This window comes from Pongo pygmaeus, chromosome 5 (genome assembly GCF_028885625.2).
Source record: "Pongo pygmaeus isolate AG05252 chromosome 5, NHGRI_mPonPyg2-v2.0_pri, whole genome shotgun sequence".
In the NCBI taxonomy this organism is placed as follows: domain Eukaryota; kingdom Metazoa; phylum Chordata; class Mammalia; order Primates; family Hominidae; genus Pongo; species Pongo pygmaeus.
This window is the reverse complement of record NC_072378.2, coordinates 150,657,938-150,682,983: the sequence shown is the minus strand read 5'-3', so window position 1 is coordinate 150,682,983 and position 25,046 is coordinate 150,657,938. Positions and strand designations below refer to the sequence as shown.

General features: G+C 45.2%; 1 protein-coding gene across 1 annotated transcript in view; it reads right to left on the bottom strand.

Moving 5' to 3' along the window:
• Nucleotides 1-25,046, bottom strand: part of PPP1R14C (protein phosphatase 1 regulatory inhibitor subunit 14C) — a 113,456-nt gene that overhangs the window by 37,170 nt on the left and 51,240 nt on the right. The window contains exons 2-3 of the mRNA XM_054492495.2: nucleotides 4,549-4,632; nucleotides 2,504-2,536 (exon numbers count right to left, since the gene is read on the bottom strand). Coding sequence (XP_054348470.1) covers nucleotides 2,504-2,536; nucleotides 4,549-4,632 — 117 coding nt within the window. The remainder of the gene's footprint in view (nucleotides 1-2,503; nucleotides 2,537-4,548; nucleotides 4,633-25,046) is intronic.

Below are 25,046 nucleotides of genomic sequence, written 5' to 3'. Positions count from 1 at the left end.
ACAAGAACCACTTGAACCTGGGGGGTAGAGGTTGCAGTGAGCCAAGATTGTACCACTGCACTCCAGCCTGGGTGACAGAGCGAGACCCTGTCTCAAAATAATAATAATAATAATAATAATAATAAAGGCAAGGATTGTCAACTCCAAGAGAAACAAAGGGCTATACAAAAAGGAAACATGATCATATTTACTGTTGGCTCAACAGTGAAAAACATTTGTTTAAATCATAGTATTATAAACCTTGACTACTAATTTAACAAAATACTGTTAAATAACTGATGAAGGTATAGATGAAAAGGAATTGTGTGGAGAGTGAGAGAGTGATCATCTTTCTCCTAAAGTCAATAAATGAAAAAAAATAGTAAATGCATATTTAAGAATAAAAGAATAAGTAGGCCAGGCACAGTGGCTCATGCCTGTAATTCCAGCACTTTGAGAGGCTGAAGTAGGAGGATAGCTTGAGGCCAGGAGTTCAAGACAAGTCTGGGCAACATAGTGAGACCCAGTCTCTATAAAAAAATAAAAATAATTTAGCTGGGTGTGGTAATGCATGACTGTAGTACTAGTCACTCAGGAGGCTGAGGTGGGAGAGTTGCTTGAATACAGGAGTTCAAGGCTGCAGGGAGTTATGATTGCACCACTGCACTCCAGCCTGGGTGACAGAATGAGACCCTGTCTCTAAAAGAAAAAAAGAAAGAAAAGAGCAAATAGCAGGGAAGGGAAACAGCCAAAAGTGCAAAAGTGTTGCTTATGAAAATATAGAAATATAATACATAAATATAATATAAAATAGGAAAGGGGCCTGAAAAGTGGAGAAAGTCACTGTTACCTTTTTAAAATAAGCCTCAGAATTTTTTTGGGGGGGCGGTTCAGATGTATTAGTATGTATTTTATTACATTAATTTAAATATATATATATAATTTTTTTTCTTTTTTCTTTTTTTTTTTTGAGACGGAGTCTTGCTCTGTCGCCCAGGCTGGAGTGCAGTGGCATGATCTCGGCTCACTGCAAGCTCCGCCTCCCAGGTTCACGCCATTCTCCTGCCTCAGCCTCCCGAGTAGCTAGGACCACAGGTGCCCGTCACCACGCCAGGCTAATTTTTTGTATTTTTAGTAGAGATGGGGTTTCACCGTGTTAGCCAGGATGGTCTCGATCTCCTGACCTTGTGATCCGCCCACCTCGGCCTCCCAAAGTGCTGGGATTATAGGCGTGAGCCACCGCGCCCGGCCAATTTTTTTTTCTTAAGAGACGAGATCTCGCTATGTTGACCAGGTTGGTCTTGAACTGCTGCACTGAAGTGATCCTCCCACTTTGGCCTGGGATTACAGGTGTGGGCCACCAAGCCTGGTCTAAAAGTATATATTTTGATGGCTAAAATTAAAATTAAAAATCTCTATGACTGCAAGATGTAATCAAAGCTGGAGGTTGGAAGAATAAAGCTCAAATAGGTAACTAGTCCCAAACCAAGTCATTGAAATCAGACACTTGTAAAAGCATGCTTTCCTCCCCCCTTTTAATTGGACCTCTTCAAAAATCAGAAGTCTTATCACCATTGCTTTGATGTTACAAATAGACTTCAACACATCTGACGGATCTTATAATTTCTCCAATTTATCACAGGAACAAAGTACTTCTCTTGCTAATATTTTCATAACTGATTAAAACCTTAATTTCTAGTATGTGCTGTCAGTCATGAGAGTCTACATGAAATGCTTTAGTCTAATCACATTAATACCCATTTTTATGATAATGTTTATACATTACACTTGATAAATATCTAAACAAAGCATAACATTTTTTCCCAATAAAGGTAACTCTTTGGAAAGACAGAACTGACTTTACGCTTTTAAAAAATACATACCAATAGACCAGGGGCAGTGGCTCATGCCTGTAATCCCAGCACTTTGGGAGGCCGAGGCGGGTGGATACCTGAGGTCAGGAGTTTGAGACCAGCCTGGCCAACATGGTGAAACCCCATCTCTACTAAAAATACAAAAATTAGCTAGGCGTGGTGACGCACGTCTGTAATCCCAGCTACTCGGGAGGCTGAGGCAGGAGAATCGGTTGAACTCAGGAGGCGGAGGTTGCAGTGAGCCGAGATCGCACCACTGCACTCCAACCTGCGCGACAGAGCGAGACTCCATTTCAAAAAGAAAAAAAAAATACATACCAATAAACCAATAGAATATATAAACCAGTTATAAACCTAAAGCTTTTACTAAAATGATTCCAAACCCTTTCACAATTTCCTTTGAAGTTTGGCTTTTATCTAACACAAGCAACACACTCTGCTCCATTAATTTTAAGTATCTCTGAACTAGACATGTTTAGGCTTAGAAATAATGAAGTTAGAGCTATTCAAACATATGCACTCATGGATAATAATTGCTAATTGGTATACACACACTCAAACCTACTTATTGTGGTTTGCTTTAAAAATAGACAAATTGATTTAATAAAAACCCGTTCAAACATGGCATTTAGGAAAAGTGATTTGCTTACCTCTGTTGGTTTGTAGCAGTCTACAAGAGCTTCCTAGAATTAAACACACAGAAAATCAGTTTTATTATTTTAAAATTCAGTATTATTTTTAAGGCAAAATTAAAAATCATTTTATATTCATAGTATTATTTTATAATGGTAAATCAAGATTTCATACTATCTAGAAACACACTTCATTTCAGCACCAGTTGGTAGTCTGAAGATAGAAAATGTTTAACCTTCATAAATTCTTCAGCCTGCACACACATGTGCTACATAAAAGTTTTTTGAACAGGAAAAGATTTATTTATTTTTTTTTTTTTTGCTACCATAGCATTGAAAACAAAATATAACCTTTGACCAGTTTTTTTTTGTTTGCTTGTTTGTTTGTTTTGAGACAGAATCTCGCTCTGTCACCCAGACTAGAGTGCAGTGGTGCGATCTCAGCTCATTGCAACCTCTGCCTCCCAGTTCAAGTGATTCTCCTGCCTCAGCCTTCCGAATAGCTGGGACTACAGGTGTGCACCACCACGCCCGGCTCGTTTTTGTATTTTTAGTAGAGACAGGTTTTCGCCCTGTTAGCCAGGCTGGTCTCGAACTCCTGACCTCAGGTGATCCACCCGCCTTGGCCTCCCAAAGCACTGGGATTACAGGCGTGAGCTACCATGTCCGGCCCCTTGACCAGGTTTTGAATGCCTTGCTGAGGAAAAAAGCTTCTTTTAAAAAAGGACAGGGATGCTCAAGCATCCATTAGGTTGCAGACTTCAGAGAGATGTGGACTAATTTAGTAGCTCAAATCCAGGATGGCCTTCCATAGGAACCAAATCCCCCTTTCCAGTTTTCCTTCAATTAACTGGATATAACCCAGCAGGATCCAAATGGTTTCAAACCCACTCCTCTGGTCAATGACTTTTCACCTCCTCTGTATGCACACGCGCATGCACACACCTTTCCTTTGACTGGTGGATATTCAAGTTGAGCCAGCCTGTGCAAGATGGTGGCATCCACACTGCACTCAGGAAGCAAGGGGTTTAAGTGCAATGCAGCCATAAACCAGCTTGGGTCCTCACCTGGGAACTGGTGGAGGGGGGGTGGGTGATGATAGCTTAAAAACTCCTTTCAAGTTCTCAATTTTAAGTAAACTCTGTTATGTCATTACATTTTCTATAGAACTGATACCTGTGCTATCTTTTTAAAATTTTATAACTAGGATGCTATTGTCTCCCAGCTAAATCTACCAAGAAGAAATGATTGTCATAATTGAGACTGTTCACCACTCAAGGGACGCTAGTAATGACTAATGCATTAAACAGACTAATACATTAAAATGTGCCCTTTGATTGCCGTAGTGGCCATTTGCCATTTGTGGTCACCAATAGCCATTAACAGTAATTATCAGTGGACATTAAGAACAATGGCAAGTCAAAAGTTAATTGGTTTTAGAAACTCCCAAATGCAGATTTAAAAATGATAGATTTGACCTCCTGTGGGAAGGGAAATAAGTACTGTACTTTATTGCTGTCCACTAAGGAAATACTAGACATCTCAATATCCATCATTGTACTGGAATGCTATGAGGTGAGCACTGTCTACGAAGAGATCGTCTACTAAATAGAATTATGTCATAAGGAATCATATTTAGAAATTAATTTCATGAATGACACAGTCCAAACCTGTGAGACCAGAGCTCTAGGCTTGGATATTCCAGTGCTAGCTCAGTCCCTCTCTTTCTCGTACAACTGTGGGGCATCACTTCCCTTCCCTGGCAAGTGGATCTTTGGAAGCAGAATCAGCTGTTTCTCCCAAGAAAATGGGGCTGGAGAAAGTTATACCCATAAGGCGCTTTGAAAATGGACTATAGTCAAGAGCTGCTTTATCCTCAGAGAGGCAGTTTAAGAGGGTGAACACTTAGCAGCCCATTGCTTTCCTCTCTGCAAACGGCCATGGCCCAGGTCTTGGTGCCAACACCACCACAGGGCGGAATCAGTTGATGCCAAGCTCTGGAGACTCAAGTAGACTCTCAAGTGTCCATGATTAGAAGGTTCTCAATTTTGAAAACTGCTTACCTGTAATTTTGAAGCTCTCTCTTCATCACTGTCTGCATCAAGAAGATCATCAATGTCAATTTCTACCTCTGGCATTTCTTCTTCCTGGGGGCAGTGGGAGGATATGAAGGCATTTAGTTTAGTAAGAAACCTAACTGTACTCCACCAGTTAGGTTAAGGTGAACAAACAACTAGATCATCAATTGAGAAAGGCTTACAGATAAGCAGGGGGAAGGAGAGGCTAGGGGGAGAGGAAGGAAGGAAAGAGAAGAAAGGGGAAACAGGATGAAGGGGTAAAGAGGAGAAGAAGGGAAAAGACAGGAAAAGGGAAGGAGGGATGGGGACAGATGAAGAAGGGAAATGAAGGAAGGAAGGAAAAGGAGAGTAGGGGAAAAGAAGAGAGGGAGGAGGGGGAGCAAAGGAGAATTAAGAGTCACAAAGCCATAAAAGTAATCTTTCAAAAAATGAGAATTTTCTACTTTCTAGCATTAAGCTGCATCTGTAAGTATATAAGGGGAGACTGGCAGATGATAGGGCCGGGAGATGGCAGTTTCCTATCTAATCACCCTTTGCTGGGTGATTACCCCAATCTTTATTTGGGGGTCCACATCTTCCTTCACAGCTCTGGGTCTATGGAAAACCTGATTCCACCATGGGATTTGGGGCATCAGTATGGCTTTAGCCCCAGTTACTGATTTAAGAGAAGACACGTGGTCCAACTAAGAACTAAGGGGGCTCTGGGAAAAGGCACTGTTTTTACAAGAACGTCCCCTTCACTCCCTCTGAACTGAGGAAGTGTGGCACCAGAAATTACCAGTGGCTACCATACAACCCTGAAGAGAGGCTGAGTTTTGGATGAGGCTGACTCCACAGTGGGCAGAGCTGAAGAGAATAAGAAAACAGGGTTCTAGATAAAATCACCACATCCCTGTGTCAAACCACCTCTGAAGCCTACCCATCAGTGAGTGAGTCAACCCCTTTCATTGTTGCAGCCAATGTGGGTCTAGTTTAATATTCCTGCCACCAAAGACCTCTAGCCCAAAAAGAGGGAAGAAGGGCCAGATGGATTTGGTGAAAGACCCCACTAATTTGGAATCTGAACTTCAAAGGAGATCTTGGCTATTTCTCATCTCTTCTGTTACCTAAGTCTTCTCTATACTCCTCAGAGTAGCATTTTAAAATGTCAAAATTGAGGTGGCTTGGGATGGGAGCTGGCCATGCCAGAAATTCCAACCATGTGATTACAGGGTTGGAGCTTTGAGCCAGGGGATATCAGCCCAACCTGTGGGGTGGGGTAGGGTGGGAGGCTGGAGACTGAGTTCAGTCACATGGCCAACGATTCACTGAATAACATCTATGATGAAATCCCAATAAAAATTCTGGACACTGAGGCTTGAGGGAGCGTCCTGGTTGGTGAACACAGAGGTGTGCCAGATTCTATGGGGACAGAGCCTGGAACCCGTGCATTTGGGACCCTCCCCTGAGGCCTTGCCCTATGTGTCTCTTTGTTTGGTTGGTCCTGATTTGTACTCTTTATAATAAAACTGTAATTGCAAGTAAAAAAAAAAAAAAAAAAAAAAAAATGTCAAAATAAAACAGCATTTAAGAGAGTCCTGCAATTTTGCATTTCATCAGGAGTCACCGCAGCCCAACTCCTTCCAGCCACAGGGATGGCTGAGAAGCATCTGCAGGAGCTAGAGAGAAAGGTGTGCATGGGGACACTGGGGACACCTGGGCATTCCCTGGGTGTGGCCTCTCTGCGTCTTGGCTCCAAGAGCTGTTTGCCTTGGCTTCCCAGGAGAGGCTGACTTTCTGAATATTTCCTTCCTACTAAAGTGCATTTATTCAGTAATAGTACTCAACCTCGTGTGTGTGTGTGTGTGTGTGTGTGTGTTACAACACAAAAACGAGGACCCTAGTATACTGAGGAAGTCAAGGAATATGATACACTATCCTTGCGGACATTTACTCCAAGAACAGACCCTCAATGGGCAGGAAAATTCCAGAAACAACCTCTCTAGTGATTTATTCCTGTTTCTGCGGAGAATTTCCGTTTTGATCCTTTGCTTGGCTCTTAAGGGGAAAAATCCACTTCAAAAGCAGTATTTATCAATGTGAATGTTCTAGATCTCATCTGTGCTGTTCTGCCTAATGGAAGAAAGATTTTGTACTCCTCGACATAATTTTCATATTTGTACTTAACAATCATGTAGCTATTAATAGAAGCAGATGATGTAGAAACAGGAAGGTGAAATGCTTTGATGATAATACAGCTGAAGGATGACCTTTCGATGGCTAGGAGCATCGTTGTGCAAACATCACAGAGTGAACTTACACAAACCTAGATGGCGTAGCCTACCACACACCCAGGCTGTATGGCACAGCCTATATTGCTCCTAGGCTATAAACCTGGACAGCATATTACCATACGGAATAATGTAGGCAAAGGTAACACAGTGGGAAATATTTGCGCATCTAAACATAGAAACAGTACATTAAAAATAGGGTATTATAATCTTATGGGACCACTGTCATATATGCAGTCCATTGTTGACTGAAATGCTGTTATGCGGTACGTGACTGCACTTGCCAGCTACACCACTGTAGCTCCTTAAATCACAGCTAAGGGAGTTTGGTGTCTGCAGTTTTTAAAGGAAATGAAAGAACAATTAGTAACTAATGCCCTCCTCAGAACAGCACAGCAATGGGTTTTTCTGCAAATATTATTCAAATCGTTTTGACGCCAGCCAAGTTAGGCCAAACAGGCTTTGACTTGCATAGCAGTGTAGAGCCTCGCCCTACACAGTAGGCATCTTCAATTAGGCATCTTCCCCTTAGGACTGTGCACGGCTCTCCGTTAGGTATTGCACTGACCCATTTTCCTCAACCCCTGAGATCTGGGCTGTCCCATATGGTAAGCACATGTGGTAAGCACATTTGAATACATTAAAATGAAATACAATTCAGTTCCTCTGTCGCAATGACCACATCTCAAGTGCTCAATAGCTACACGAGGCAAGTGGCTACTGCGCTGGAAAGCACAGATGGAGAGCGCTTGCATTGAAGCAGAATGCTCTATTGGACAGTGCTACCCTGGAGTACACTCACCCTCTGGCCCAGAAGTTGGGAAGCAAAGCCCCTTCCCCTCTCAAAGGGGCTTGACAGGAGTAAAGAAAAAAATGCCAGGCATCTCAAAGTCACTCCTACTACCTAAGGGCATGTGATGAGAAACCCTGAGCTTGGTTTTACCAGCCAGAAAGCTGATGCAAACAAAGCCCAGATCTCAAGGGGTGGGGAAAACCTCAAGTGACTGAGTCATCATAACAGCCATTAGGCATCTGCACTTTTTACCAACCTATGCTGCTTCTCAGAAATCCCACCCTGATTTATCAGAGGCATAGGAAGAGAGAGGCATCCTGCTCCCAGCTCAGCATGCGTCCTGGGTGTTCTGAATGTCAGTGAGGCTGAAACAAAACCCAGGTAAGAAGAACATAGAGACCCAGAGGCTCTTGAGGGAGAGTCCTGGGAAGCAAAGACAGCACCTAGTACCGAGTAGAGAATCCTGTAAATTGGTACTTAATATTCTTAATGAGAAGTATGGAAATATTCTAAATTTGATTGAAGTCCTATTTAACTTTATCTTCTGTATGCTGATCTTACAGCAGTATCACTGAATGACCTTAGTGATAGATCAAATCACTTACAAAGGAGGGAACATGCCCATGGCCCACCATGATGTCCCAGAGCTTAGTTGTGTTTGGGCATTTTCTCACATTAAAGATGTGTCCCTAAACAGTGGCTCTGGTGACAAAAAGTAAAACAACTGTCTTCAGAGCTGCTGGGGAAAGTTATCAGCTACACCCTGCCCCACATTAGTGAGAGGCCCTCCTGTTGTTACCCATAGCATGAGGCCCTGGATCACCTCTACATGTCTTTCTTGTCGTACATTTGTTGAGAACCCAGAGTCCACAGCGTGCAAGGCACTGTGTGTCAGCCACACTGAGGCCCTGGCACTGGGAGACGGGCTGTATAAACACAGCTCTGACAAACACAATGACATGCAATGGCCCCAAAGCCACAGACAAACCTGAAGTGCTTTAGTGATTCAGGGAGAGAGAAAACTCCGCCAGGGGCAGGCAAGGAGGTTGCACATAGGAGGGAGGAGGTGAACTGGCCTTGTGGAATGACGGGATTTGAACAGCTTTAGAGGGAAGGGAGAGCACTCCCAAGAGGCAAAATGGTAGCAGGAGGCAAAAAGACAAGATGAGTTCTAAATGTGGGTGTAGAAAGGTCCTTGGCCAGGAAGCCAGTCAGCTCTGGGCTGCAAATATGCATGTCGATGGGGGTCAGACAGGTGACAGAAATGGGGCAGGCTGACGGGCCAGACAGTAGAGTGAGGAGTGCGGCAAACTGGAGAAAACACGGCCCGAGGGAAAGCAGCAGGGAACACGTCATTCCCACCTCCTGTTACCTTCTAGGAATATGTGCTCAGTGCTGCTGGATTTTCTACGTTTTCAGGAATAACTGAAAATAGAGTTTTTTAATGTAAAAAATTCCAATTTTTAAAGCTGTCTGGCAACTTCTTAAAATATTGTGTAGGATAAACAAAACCCATTGGCCCATAGGCTGCCAGTTCCCCTTGTCCTGCAGAGACTGTCACCACTGAAGGCTCCATGGTTCCAGAACAAGACAGGGGAATGACAGAAGGAAGAGCTGGCCACACTGCAGAGCCCGGAGCCCGGGGTAACAGGGAGGAGGCAGGAGGCTGTGGGAAGGCCATGTATCAGGTGCGAAGCAACAGGGCTTGAAGATGATCCTGGCAAGAATAAGATTTTAAAATAGCGATAATAGGGAGGAATAAACAGATGGAGTTTGGAGATGAACTGGATGAGGGATGAGGGGGAAAGAAAAGGTAAAGATGAGATCCAGGTTCTGAGGCTGAGAGGTTTTGGAAAAGGACAGTAATGATGGGACCACACTGGGGCCCTGAAGTCACCTCACAAACCAACACGCAGTGCAGTCTTGGCCATCACAAGCCCCCCTGCCCCAACTTGCAAGCAGCTGTGGGACCCCACACTGCCACTGCACTGGGAAGTGCGGCAGAACCTGGCGCTGGGCATGCCACGGATGAAGCTCAGAACAGGCTCAGGTACCAGGATGCAGAAATGCAAGCAAAGCAGGGTCCTGAAACACAGCTGGCCCGAAGTGACAACACACACACACACACACACACACACACACACAAATATATACACAAACATACACAAATATATACACATACACACACATGAATACACACAATCCACACCACTCATACACACATGCACACACACATACACAAACATATACACAAACATACACACAGATGAATACACTCCACACCATTCATACACTCACATCCACACACACACACAAATATATACACAAACATACACACACATGAATATAAGCACTCCACACCACTCATTCACATGCATGCACACACAAATATATATACAAACATACACACACGAATATACACACTCCACACTACTCATACACTCACATGCACACACACACAAATACATACACATACACACACGGATACACACACTCCACACCACTCACATGCACACACACACACACAAATATATACACAAACATACACACAGATGAATACACACACTCCACACCATTCATACACTCACATCCACACACACAAACATATACACAAACATGCATACACATGAATACACACTCCACACCACTCATACACTCACATGCACACACACACAAATATATACACAAACATACACACACATGAATACACCCATTCCACGCCACTCATACACACACATGCACACATACACACATACACAAATAAACACACAGATACATACACACACTTCTAACTAGCCAGAAAGTTTACACTGTCAGCCCTGTCCAATGTCATGTTAGCTTTTAAAAAATATAAACATTCACCCCTGCCCACAGCAGTGAAGGGAGCAGGCAGGAATGTTCAAGCTAAAACTTCACCTGAAAATGGATCATGGTCTCCAAGCTCTAGGAGACATAGCTTAGCAGCTCCCTGAAAATGACTGTGGCTAACAGCTCTCATCTGTCTCCATTTCAAAATACGGATGGCAACGTAACATGGGATTAAACTCCTGTGCAAATTGTGGCAGCTGATGGAGAAACGTGGGGTGGCAGGGGTGGGGAGTGGCAAATGTCAGCTTATTATGGCCTGTTCAAACACTCATCTGAACAATAGCCACAATTTCTTATAGCTCATCTTTCTATAGGCCTATGGGAGAAAACTGGCATAGGAAGCATATAAAAAGAACTGAATCCTTCGGATTATGTGAGCTCTCTATGAAAACATTTACATCTCATGTTTTCATTGTAATGACAATCCAAAATAATTCCTGTAAGCAAGCACAGTCTAAGAATAGTCTGGACAGCCGTGCTATAACCACGCTGTGCCGGGCTGCTCTGTGTTTACACATTGGCATCAAGCAGAATTATGTTAATTGTTGTGGCTAATGAGAAAAAAGCCACAGGGTAGATTTAATATATAAATGACTCATTCACGCCAAGTGAAGCCAAACGCTATCACTCAAAGGACACTGAGCGACAGCAATCTGTACCTAATTCCTGTGACAAAAGGAGTGAAGCCAGCCATCACAGCAAAGGGATGTTGTGCATTTGAGTTTCATTAGCTGGTACTTTAGGTTTAATTTGCAATTTGGATGTGATTTTCATAACCTTAGCATAAGGAATTTATACCCAGTTTTAAGTGGTATATATTTCAATAATATAACATTAAATATTTAAATCAGCCCTGGAATCTGCAAAAAAAAATGTTCTCACTTAACAAGGGGCCCAACCTACCCTATGACACATCGCTATATAATGTCAGAACACTGGGGATAAAGGGAGGATCCTGGAAGCTTTCAGAAGAAAACCAGCCACACATGGAAGACAGAGAATTAATGTCAGTGGGTTTCCCTGTAGCAACAGAGCATGGAAGCCAACAGCAAGTATTCCAGAAACCCGAGAGGAAACCATTTCCAACCTCAAGGCCTACATCCTCCTTGCTATGGTTTGAATGTGGTTTGACCCCTCCAAAGCTCAGGGTGAAATTTGGTCCCCAGGGCAACAGTACTGAGTGAGAAGTAATGGGAACTTTCAGAGGTGATTAGGTCATGGGGGCACACCCTCATGCGTGCATTAACACTGTTCTCTAGAGACTGGGTTGGTTCTCATGAGGCTGGTTGTTATAAGTGGGTCAGCCCCCTTTGCCCCATCTCTTTTTTCAAGCGCTCGCCTGCCCTTCCAGTTTTCTGCCATGCTATGACACGGGATGAAGGCTCTCACCAGAAGCCAACCAGATATGACCCCTCGTCCTTGAACTTCCCAGGCCTTGAGGTTGGAAATTGTTTCCTCTTGGGATTCTGGAATCCCTGCTCTTGGCTTCCACTGGGAAGCCTGCTGACATTGATTATCTTCCTCCGGAACTAAAAGAAATAAATTTATTTTCTTTATACATTACCCAGTCTGTAGTCTTCTGTCACAGCAACAGAAAATGAACTAAGACATTCCCAGACTATCTATCAAGAGTAGAGAAAAAAACCATAGACATTTTAAGACACATTAGGTCTTACATCTTCATGTATTTATCCTATTTTGGGAAGGAGTGCTCCAGCAAAACAGAGAAATAAACTTTGATTTTCTTATATCCTCTACAGTTGTGGCTCATGAAGGCCAGAGGGCATGTCCCCAAATCCAGATTGAGGAAGGTACATGGGACGCCAGAGGGAAGAACGAAACAGACGGAGGCTTGACAAGCTGGGAGCACGCAAGGCATGGAGATGAGCCTGCCTGATGCGAACCGAGGGCCCAGCCCCACCGGGCACCCATCTGCACAGGTGGCCAGGCCATTTAGAGTGGCTGGGGTAGGATGGCCTCACCTTGGGCCTTAGACAGAAGTAATATGGGTAAACAAGCATATGCCTTTCCAGTGGGATCCCATATGACCAGTATTTCCCTAATACACACGTGTTTTTAAAGTTAAACAAATGGCTAAAGCTTGCTTAGAGCCAGAGAGCAAAGTCCTCCCAAAGCCCTTTTTAAAAACATCAAAATAGGCCGGGCACAGTGGCTCACGCCTGTAATCCCAACACTTTGGGAGATTGAGGCAGGCAGATCACGAGGTCTGGAGTTCAAGAACAGCCGGACCAACATGTTGAAACCCCGTCTCTACTAAAAATACAAAAATTAGCCGAGGATAGTGGCACATGCCCTTAATCCCAGCTACTCAGGAGGCTGAGGCAGCAGAATTGCAGGAACCCGGGAGGCAGAGGTTTCAGTGAGCCGAGATCGTGCCATTGCACTCTAGCCTGGGCAAGAGAGCGAGACTGTCTCAAAAAAATAAATAAATAAATCAAAATAGCCTGACTGAACCTGACTCCATGGTGAAGTGAAGGAATGTGTTACATAATATTTACAGGAATCGCCTTTCTTGTCACCCAGGAGAGCAGGTCCTGACCTACCTATATCCTACAAAGGTTCACTTCCGAGGCACTGACGCAGATGCAAACAACAGCTGCGGCAGAGAGGAGAGCCCCCGGCAGGGACCATCCCCACGCCCCGTATAGAACGCCTCCCTTTCCTCCTGCTCATGAAGACACATTCCAACACAAGTGAGCAGAAGTGGCATTATCTCACAAATCAACACTGTAAAACAAATACCAGCGCTCACACATGAAGATGCACATCACGGGTTACATCAGATTATTCTAGAACTAGGCACATCTACATCAGGATCTCAGAACACCAGGCAAACCCCTGCAGCACTGATTTACTGAGCACCTACTACCTGCCAGGCACTGTCCTAGATGCCAGTGTTAAGGAATAAACAATTGACAAAAATATTTGCTCTCGTGGAGATTAAACTCTAACAGGGGAAGACAGACAATAAACAAATAAGTACAATATGTAGAGTGGCAAAGGTTGATAAATATTTTGCAGAAAAATTAGGCAGGGGAGACAGATAGGGAGTACGGGGGCTGGAATTTTAAATCGGGCAGTGACAGGGTAAGGCTCAGTGAAAAAGGTGTCTGATTAAAGACACAGCATCAAGAGAAAACACATAATGCCAGGCTGTGTCTAAGAAGCTGCCAGGAGCCCGGGGTCACTGTAGCAGAGTCGGGGCCATGGTGCAGGAAGCGACAGAGCATGTGGAGACTCAGAGGCCCCTGTAAAGCCTCTGACTTGTACCGTGAGCAAGAGAAAAGCCATTGATGGGTTCTCATTCTTTCCGAGGCAGGATGGGTTATGGTTTACCTGTTAGAAAGGAGGGCATACGCGAAAAGACCACTTAAGAGGCCACAGAAATAAGCTGGGAAGAGAAGACACTGGCTTCAACTACGGGGTAGCATGATATATATTTCTTTTTCTTTTTTCTTTCCTTTTTTTTTTTTTTTTTTTGAGATGGAGGCTCGTTCTGTCGCCCAGGATGGAGTATAGTGGCACTATCTCAGCTCACTGCAATCTCCGCCTCCCAAGTTCAAGGGATTCTCCTGCCTCAGCCTCCCAAGTAGCTGAGATTACAGGTGCCTGTCACCACACCCAGCTAATTTTTGTATTTTCAGTAGAGACAGGGTATCACCATGTTGGCCAGACTTGTCTAGAAGTCCTGACATCAAGTGATCTGCCCACCTCAGCCTCCCAAGCATGATATATATATTTTGTTCTTACAAACGAACTCTTATCTGGGTCACTGCTGATCCAAACCTCAGAGAGCAAAGTGGTGTTTCAAGAGCTCCACCAGGTACTGTAGTTGGGTGAGCCATTTAGCACTTTGCAAAATCACAAGTACCAAGCTCACACCTATGCAACAGCAGCAGCAGGCCAGTGTAATGGGGGTGTGAGCCACTGACAATGCAGACCAGGTGGTAAGAGAAGTACCCAGGGGCTCTTGGTCCCAGAAGTTCAGTGAGGCTGCTAGACGCTGACTAAGCCCAGGCTGAACTGCCTGGGGGCGGCGGCAAAGCAACAAGGAACTAGGCTGAGGAGGTCTTTTCTAGGTCCTGAACCCACCCACCGGGCAGGTTTCTCTTTCCCACCCACCAGAGAAGTTGCCAGTATCACTGGCACCCAGGGCAGGCTTAGTTCGTGCCCCCAAATCTCTCCCCTACATTTAGCAAATGAATATCTCTGGAGAGATTATCAAAGTGCTCCAGACACAGTTTAACAAAAAAAAAAAGACTGAGTTGGAGCAGAGGTTGTGTTCTATGCCCAGCCTTGATCTCAAAGGGCTCAAGAGGCCACTTCCTCCTGCGATGGGAGGACCCTAGGGAGTCTGGTGAACAGAGCACAGCATGGGAATAAAGTGACTGAAGCCTCCGACTTCCCATGTATGCCCCAGGCTGCCCTGCTTCTCAGCACAGAGGAGGTCCCTTGGGTAGGGACCAAGTGGTGTTATGCTCAGAGCATGGAGTTTGAAGAGAGGCAGGCCCAGGTTTCAATTTCATCTCTGCCTCTGACAACCCATGAGAGCTGGGGCAGGGTAATGCATCCCCTAACCCTTAGTTCCCATACCTGTAAAATGGGGACTGCTAGCTAATTCTTGGGGCCGGATAGAAATCTGGCACAATCAGGCCCAGGCATGTTGTGCAAACTCAATAAATGGCGACAGGACCTCAGTGGGTACTAAGTTGACTGGGCACATCCGATTCCTCTTCAAATAAATAAATATTACATGTAAATGTCTCTTCCAGGGAATCTCGTACTCTTGATGCCTGAAAATCGTTAAGTGAAGACTTATCACATTACCAATTTGTTCAAAACCACAGCATTCAAAGAGAAAAAAAGAAAAGAAAATGTCAGCAAAAAAACCCAGATGCAGAGCTTCCTGGAGACAATCACACTTTGCTCTGCTTATGAACACTAAACACGCACAGCTGGTCGTTAACAATGCCCCAGTGACGAGAAAGTCGGCAGGTTGGTCCTCATAAGGCAAGTGAAAATAAGTGACGGCTGAGACAGTTGATAAAGATGGCAAGGACAATCTTCTAAGCCATGGCATAAATGAGGACACTGAGAACACCTTGAAAGCACTGGACACAGTGGCCAGATGGCCACCACCCTCACGGCTCCTGTGCTGACAGCAGCCTCTCTTCTCAGGACCCTTCTTTCCTTGTGCAGCACCTACATGAAGATCCCCGGAAGGGAGAAGAACACCATGCAGAAGCTACAGGTTTGGTGCTGGTCCTGGGCTACAGGCAATGGATAAGAACACTGGGAAAGAATAAAGGAAGGGCTGGCGCCACCCAAGGACAGAGCAGCATCAGTCCAGCCTGTCTCTAAGAAGTCACACCTGTCTATGTCTTGCTTCCCATTAATTTAGGGATTGAGCCTGAGCTGTCTCTGATAGAAGATGGTCCACATCCAGATTTGCAGTGGAAATGCTTAGGGCCAAGCAGAATTCTCTTAAGACCGGAAACACTTGAATTACCTGATGATGGAATAAAAGCAGTGGGCAGAAGCCTGTTCTAGCCAATTCTTGGAGAGAAGACGGTTCCCCCCTGCACTATCAACTGCTTATGAATGAGGCATTCGGGGTTGCCGCAGTGTTAGATTTCCTAACACAGAACACGAAATCCAGACTGTTTCGCCTCTTGCCTTGGGAAGGCTCCTAGATCAGCAATGGCCAAATATGTCCAGTACTGGCAGGTGCACAGAAGCCTGAGAAGATGATACGGAAAAGCCACTTGGAAGACACTGAGAGGAAATTGTGAATCCCATCGCAAGGCCTCCAGCCAGTGAGCAGACACACTGCACTTGGAGTATAAAAGACCATTGCTGATATGGGCCATCAAGCATGAAAAGACACGAAGGACCCTTAAATGCAGATCCCTAAGTGAATGAAGCCAAAATGGAAAGGTGCCATACTGCATGAGTCCAACTACAGGACGTTCTGGAAAAAACTAAAATATGGAGATAGTAAAACCATCAGGGATTGCCAGGGGCCAATGAGGAGAGAGAGATGACTAAGGCAGAGCACAGAGCAATTTTCAGGCCAGAAAACTTGTATGATCTTGTAAGGGTGCATCTATATCATCATACATTTGTCAAAACCCAATTAGAGAAAAATGACACACAACCCCAGAACCCACAGGATGTACAACACTAAGAGTGAGTCTGAATAGAAATGATGAGCTTTAGCTAATAATAATGTAGCAAGATTGTCTCAGCAATTGTAACCAAGATACCACACTAATGCAAGATGTTAAGAAAAAGGGCAACTGGACTGGAGGGAGGAGAAAGAAAGGGGTAGATGAGAATTCTCTGTGCTTTTGGCTCAATTTTTCTGTAAATCTAAAATGCTTTTAAAAAATTAAGTGATTAAATTAAAACAAAACAAAACAAAAGACCAAGACTAATGTGTTGGCGGTGGCTGAACCTGGGAAAGTGAGGGCCAGGCCTTCCTGTGACTGGCTCTGCTGGTTCTTCTTACAGCCGAGGGCTGGGCAAAAGGTCCAGGTGTGAGTCACACAATGACATTCGGCCAACTGAGGCACACCCAGGTCCTCAGCTTCAGCCCTGAGACCAGGCCAGGCTGTGTGGGAGGGCACCATGGGGAGCCTCCCAGAGAAGAGCCTGCAGGGCTGTCCCGGCAGCAAAGGAGCGGCAAAGTCAGCCAAAGCCTCTTCTGCCCAGTGGGAATTCCAGCTCTTGGTTGAGAGGAGCCAGGGTTGCTGCTGACAAGACACGGACCTGCCCCAAACCTAAGAACAGCAAGGGCGCCAATGAGAGAGGGAGAAGCAAAGCCAGACGCCAGGACAGCCTGAGGCAAGGAGGTGTGGGCTTGATCTGGGAAAAGCCAGCCGGGGCCAGACAGTGCCTCTTCCGTGGGGCCCAGCCTGCATGACAGAGTGGGGGTACAGCGGAGGGACAGAGAGACTAACAGAGACTCAAGGCTGGCAAGCCTTGTTGGGGGGTGGGCACCCACCAGGGATGTTCTGCATAAGGATGAGAAACTTGCTAGAACATTCCTTGCACTACCTTCTTCACACCACACAGCAGAGAGGGGAGAGAGGAGCTCACGCTTGATGCAAGGCTACACCAGGGTCAGAGGGCAGGCCCCCTGGGCACACAGGCCCAGCTGCCTCTGGTCTTAGGGAATGAGGCCAGTCCAAAATAAAGTCATTTAACCAGAGCTGCCTTGTGAAATGAGCAGACCAAAGGGCATGCTTCTTTGTAAATTATTACCATAATCGTTTACGTGTAATGCGTGTTTATGCAGTCAATGTGACGGTTCATGGAATACCTCACTCCTGACCCCTCCTCTCCCTGTCGCCACCATCCAATCCATCACTATAACTATGAATTCTATGGCTTACTGTCTCCTGAACCTGCACTTTGCACCACCTCCACCGCCCCCCTAGTGAAAGCTAAATCATCTTTTGCATAAGCTGTAGCAGGAGCCTCTTAACTGGCTTCCATAAACTCACCGTCATTACTCCTCCATCCCAGTTTCCACTCTGTAGCCAGAGCAGCAACTTTAAGAACACAGATCTGCCATTCAACAGCTTAGAACTCACGGGTGGCTTCCTACTAGTCTTAGGACCAACATTCTTACCTCTGCCTGGAAGGCTTCCCCTGCTGGGCTCCCAGCCTCCTCTCCATTCAATGCCTCATCCCAACTCCCTGAGCTCTAGCTCTGCTGGTCTCCTCCGATTCCTCAGGACAATCCCCAGCCAGGCCTCCACAGGGCCTTTGCAAGTGCTGGGTGCATGTGTAGGACACTCTTCTTGTTATCTCATGTCAGCCATCACTTCCTAAAGCAAAATGTCTTCGCCAGACTTGTGATGAGGTCAACCTCCCAGCCCTGGAAACTCAGAATGCCCTGCACCTCTCTTTCGCTGCACTTTCCACACTCTTCCAATTCACATTTCTCAGTCTCCCTCCCCATACTGGAGGACCAAGAGCAGTGCCTGGGACAGTGCCTGACACATGGCCCCGATAATCATTTTGTAAATAAAATAACAAATAATTCCCTGAGGTGGGTATTATCGTCATCTCTATTTACAGATGGAATGTCTGAGTATCCTGCCCAATAGGGCTGATTGCTTCCTTAGTTCCAAACCTGGACAATCTGACCTCAAAATGTATGGCCCCTACAACTTGTGCTGTGTGCCTTTCAGGATGCAGCATGGCTGGGGAATGATTTCTCCCCTTTGACTTCCGTGACTTTTGGAGCAGCAAGGGAGGAGAGCAGAGCCCTTCAGACGTGCAGCTCCAGGCACCCAACACATTCAAGCCCTGGTATCCACAGCCAGCTGGAGCCCGGGAAACTCCATGGAAACTTAGAGGATGATGACAGCTTTCATACACTCAGGGGACCACACTCCCTGTGAGGCAGATATGAATGGATTCGGGCTCTCAGTGAAGACTTGGAGGAAAGAAGCAAGTTTGGGAGTAACTAGTCATTTCTGGAGAACATGTTAATCCCCCAGCTGGAGGTCTGGGCCTCTCCTGTTACAAATGTAGGGGATATGGCTGCTTCTAATCTTGCTCTTTTGCAGACCTGTTACAGAGGAGGCCACAGCTGCACCTCGGGGTGTGTCCAAAGGGAAGGGAGCCAGGGGCAGGGCCATGAGACACATCACTGTGTCTCCTGCTCCAGTCTCCACTCAGCAGTGGAAAAGGAGCACTCCCCAGACTGAGAACAGGAGCTGGCCGGTTCACCTTAGGGTGAGGACGAACCTAAGTCTGCAGACTTGGTTAAGGAAGGGTTGGATGCAAGATCACAACGGAGGGAGAAAAGGGAGCTGTCCCAGAGAGGCGAGCAATTCAGACCCCGGCACCATGAGAGGTAGCTAAGACTACTGCCAATCTCCAGGGCTCAAATAGAGTCTATTTAAAATCCTGTACTTCTGAAAGTTAACTGGTTTTTCATGGTACATCCTACAGGTGTGTGTGTGTGTTGTGTGTGTGTGTATATGTGTGTGTCTGTGTGTGTGTGTATATATATATATACATCTATAAAAGCCCTCAAATATTAATATATCAACTGGTTTCAATAATGCTACCAAAAATGTAAGGTGTTCTTCAAGATTAATGTTTAAGTGTACCTAGGGGATTACACGAGGTGTGACAAAAATTAAAGTGTGAAGCACCCCAAGTGTAAGAAAGTGGAAATGAGACAGAGTTACTTTCCTCGTTGTTTATTCCTCACTTGGAAAATCCATTTCCAGAGCATATCTGACAGTCCATCTGCGGTGCTCTAACAAAATACCAAAGTCTGGGTAATGTATAAAGAACAGATTTTTTTTTTTTTTAGAGACAGGTTCTCGCTCTGTCACCCAGGCTGTGATATAGTGGCACAATCATAGCTCACTGTAACCTTGAACTCCTGCGCTCCAGTGATTCTCCTGCCTCAACCTACTGAGGAGCTAGAACTGCAGATGCGTGCCACTAAGCCTGGCTAATGTTAAAAATTTTGTAGAGACAGCATCTCACTATATTGCGCAGGTTGGTCTTGAACTCCTGGGCTCAAGCAATTCTCCCACCTTAGCCTCCAAAGAGCTGGGATTGCAGGTGTGAGACACCATGCCTGACCATGAACAGAAATTTTTTTCTCGGTTCTGGAATCCAAGATCAAGAGGCTGGTGGGTTTATTGTGTGGTGAGGACTAGGTGTCTGCTTCCAAGATGATGCCTCCTCGCTGCACACTCCAGAACACAGTGTCCTCACACAGATCAGAGGAAGGTGAAATGGAATGCTGCATGAAGCCTCTTTTACAGGGGCCTTGATCTCATTCATGAGGGAGGAGCTCTCAGAGCCTAATCACCTCTTAAATGGCCAACTCTTAATACTATCACATTAGCCATTAAATTTCAACACCTGAATTTTGGAGGGGACACATTCTAATGATAGCCGTGCCTCAGCTGAAAGCCTGTTCTTTTTCAAGTTATGATTCACATTCACGAAATACCTGCCCCAGAATCACCCCCATGAACTTGTAAAAATGCAGATTCCTGAGAACCCCCTCCAAGCCACTGACCCGTCATATCTGAGTGAGGTATCACAAGTCACCATAGTTGGGAGCCACAGGCATTAACCTCTGAGAGCCACTGCTTCCAAAGGTGTTAAGTAAAGGATGCCATTCCATTATAGATGGTGACAATAAAAAAAAAAGAGAGAGAAGGCCACCACTTCTGTCTGGTCACTGATTTCTGCGCATCTTTTGGAGAAAACAATCGTGCGTGCTGTGTTTCCTGGCTATGTTACCCCTACTGCAGGCAGGGCACTGTACTAGGTGCTGACGATTCAAAGATCTGCAAGACGTAAAAACTACCACTTGGCAGGTAAGACAAAACCATCGCAAGTGATGATGAGCGAGGCAGATGGCTGCTACAGAAAGACACCCTTTTCCCTGGCTGTGGAAGCCAAGCTCGGCAGCATGAGTGCTAGCGGGGCTGCCCGGACTATGTCAGCAGCACCATTCCTCGGCCACTGCTCATTTTTGCTTCTCCTGAGCCCCTCTGAGAACAGATGGCATTGCTGAGGTCCCTCAGTGTTTCTCAGGTGCCTGCTGGCACCTCCATTGCAAACAAGACCGTCGAGAAAACCATCTTCCACAACTTTTGTAATCATCCAGGTCTTAACCCATAGAATGTGGCAAGACTGGTCAAAATGTCAAGGAATGGGACATTCTGGCAGTGGAACAAGCCATGCACACCCTCCCTCAGCAAGGGGCAGCTCTCCCCTCCCTGGAGAGGATGGTCACCTGACAACCACGCAGCCAGAGCAGGGGCACAGAAAGCCGGGCCTCCAGGCCCTCCTCCACCATGGTGGGCAGGGACACAGATGTCATGGCCAGATTGCCTCCACATTGGAAAACAGGAGGTGCTTTCTCTCCACCCCGCTACAGCAACCTGGATACCCACCACCAGCCTTCCCACGGCAGCCTGGAAGTCAGCAATGTGCCAACCATAAAGCATCCCATTCGCTTTTACACCACCTGTTCCCTTCTCACTAATCTCACCGACCCCAGGCCGGCAGCAAATATTCAGTTCAACTCAAACATTTCTTACCTCTCCATGCAAGGCAGGTGCCCTCTGGAGCCAGAGCTCTGAGGCTGCCTCCAGGGAGTGACTGCGGTGGGTAAGAGGCCCACAGTTTAGCTTCCTAGACCAACGACAGTGGCTAGGAAGTCCAGCTGTTCCCAGGAATTGGACCTGTGGCAGGTGCAGAGAAGTGCCGCAGGCGGGAGCTGAGCCTCTCACACTGGGCTCCTCCCTTCGTTCTTTCCTATTCCACAGACTCCCTCATCCCCCACCTCTGGGAGGCCTGAGGTAGGCAGGGGCAGAGACAATCCTTGTAACCTTCTCCAGTCCTTCAACGGAGACTCCAGCCATCTCCCAAACTTGGGATCTATAGAGGTACAGCAAGCAGCAGCTGGATCCTGAGGGGAGGGTGGAAGGTTGTGTTTACTGGAGGGAGGGAGAAGGGAGGACAAGCACATTCCGGCCGTCCTGAGACCCAGGAAGTTCTTGGCATCTTCTGCAAATGCATTGGCACTGATTAGGCTAGATTTTCACCTTTACAACAACAGTTTTGTAGCTTAGACTCCAGACAAGTAGTGTAGAATAAAATTCCAATTAATTAAAAAAAAACCAATTTTGTTATTCTGACTCGACCATGAAGTAAGTTTCCATTGAGGCAGTAAATTGTTGTCTCATCTACCTCTGCTGCTTCTGCTACTAGAACAGACACTCAAATCAGATCACAAGTCACAGCAGATGGACAGGGAGAAGGAGAGGCCATGCTTTAATTTTAACAATGAAGTGATTGAACCACATCTTTATTTTTCAAAGGAAAAACGGTGGCAAATACTAACGTGACAAGTTCTTTATGCTGATCTATGTTTCCATTCCCAGAAAGAGGTGTTAAATGGTACATGATTAAACGGTTAAGCCTCTCCCCAGAGCTTTATTTTCTCCTGAGCAGGGAACAATTTGGATTGAGGAGGACATACTCAAAACAACCTTAGAGATTCAAAAAAAAAGTCCTTAGAAGAGAAACTAGATTCAAGAATTGGATGCCTTGCTACTACTTCTGCTAAATATTGACATAAAAGAAAGGAGAAACAGAATGTCTCACACCTAGTGGGCGGTCCATAATTATCTGCTGAGTGACTGAATGAATGATTTACTTTGAGTCCCAGTGGCTCTGAACCAGCAAGCTTACACAGATGCTATAAAGGCAAGCAGGGCTGAAGATTTATTGTTGCCCAGTTGCCCTCAATGACCATAAATCTTTGCCAGTTTCTAGGCTGTTCCAGGCAGTACAGCTAGAAGCTCAGAAGGCTTAACAACAGTGTATTGCAATGACTTCCTTTGGAAGGCCCCATTGATGCTCCTATTTATAGAAAGGCGTGAGAGGTCCAGTAGAACTACAGTTTTAGTCTCTCTGACACAAGAGAGGAGAATCCCTGTTCCCCACTCACTGAGACAGGTTCTTCCGCCCAGACAGCGACCAAGCTGCAGAGTGGCAGGTCTTCAGTCCTTGGACACAGCAGAAGATGGGCATGGGGCATTCAGGCCAATCGCTGCCCATGACCTGACACTGCCTTAGCACTGGAAGTTTCCTGTCCTCTGGCCTCTCATAGCTCTGTGGTCCTAGGCATATTAAAACCCATCAAGAATGGGTACAGTGTCTCAGTTTGGGAAGATGAGAAAATTCAGGAGATGAATGGTGGGGATGGTTGCAAAAAAAAATAGTAAATGTACTTAATGTAACTGACCTGTACACTTAAAAATGGCTAAAATGTTAAATTTTATATTATGTGTATTTTACAACAATAAAAAAAAAAACAAAACAAGGGGCTGAGCATGGTGGCTCATGCCTGTAATCCCAGCATTTTGGGAGGCCAAGGTGGACGGATGACTTTCAGCTCAGGAGACCAGCCTGGGCAACATGGTGAAATCCCATCTGTACAAACATATAAAAATTAGCGAGGCATGGTGGCGAGTGCCTGTAGTTCCAGCTACTCAGGAGGCTGAGGTGGGAGGATAGCTTGAGCCCAGGAGGCAGAGGTTGCAGTGAGCCAAGATTGCACCACTGCTTTCTAGCCTGGGCAACTGAGCAACACTCTATCTCAAAAACAAAAAACATCAATCAAGATGTGTATCAGTTGTCTCCACTAGCAAACTAAGAGCTCCTTGAGGGCAGCAACTGCATTTCATTTATTTTTTTTAGCCCCCTTGTATAACATGGTATCCACACATACATATGCTGCAATTTGTTATTGAGTGAATAAATTGGAGCTCTCTGCCATGTAAAATGCTTAGGCTTAAAACTACCATAAAACGCATTTTCTGAAATGTTCAAGTTAAGAATAAGAGTAACCCATATAATTGCATGAGTATTTAACTTCCTCTTGAAATTGACACAGATTTGAAGATAGTCATACAGGTTATATTAAAAAGGCTACAACTAGTAACTGCTCTAGGTATGTAAGTAAAATACAAAGCAAAAGCAGACACATATTCTTTTTATAACTTTGCCTTTATTTATCAATTTATTCTGGACAGAATGCCTCCTGGATCAACTGTCATATTTATGAACTGAGTCAATCTCACCTTTAAATCAGTGTCAATAACTGTATTCAACATGTGTAAGTACTCAAACAAGTAGACTTCCCCTGCACTCACTGAGATGCTAAAGAATAACAAATATCAACCCCCAAGCAGTGGTCAAATAAACAAAACAGGTTCGTAAACTATGCAACAAATTATAAGAGCCTCTTTTACATTTTATAGCAGAACAAGCAAATCATTTTATCAGGTTCACCAAGGACAGAACTGTTTGTGCTAAAGGCGAGGTAAGTTAGGAGTATTCAGAAGCCAAGGTGGTTTAATAAAATGTAAAATATTTTAAATAAAACACTAATCATTTTTGCATCCTACTGGTAGACAATCAAAGAGCTACTCCTTTAATTAATGGAAAAGAATGATTTATAATTGGCATGCAAATTGTGGTAGAACATTCTTTGGTTCTCTTCACTAAATTACACACGCCACTTAAAATCCTGTTTACAGTATCATTTTGTACATACTCTCAAGAGACAAAACAAACAGGGGTTGCCAAAGAAAGATAAATCTTGGCTCAAGCTGTGTCCAAATCCTTGTAAGTGTTTTGAATTTGTTAAGCAACCATTTCTTGGGGTAAGTGGAAGGTAACAGAAATGGAAGAGGGATTTAGAGAAAAATCGAAATAAGAAAACCATGCCCACTGTATTAGTCTGTTCTCACGCTGCTGGTAAAGACATACCCAAGACTGGGTATTCATAAAGTAAAAGAGGTTTAATGAACTCACAGTTCCACATGGCTGGGGAGGCCTCACAATCATGGCAGAAGGCGAAAGGCGCTTCTTTCATGGCAGCAGCAAGAGAGAAATGAAAACCAAACAAAAGGAGTTTCCCTTTACAAAACCAGCAGATCTCGTGAGACATTCACACCATAAGA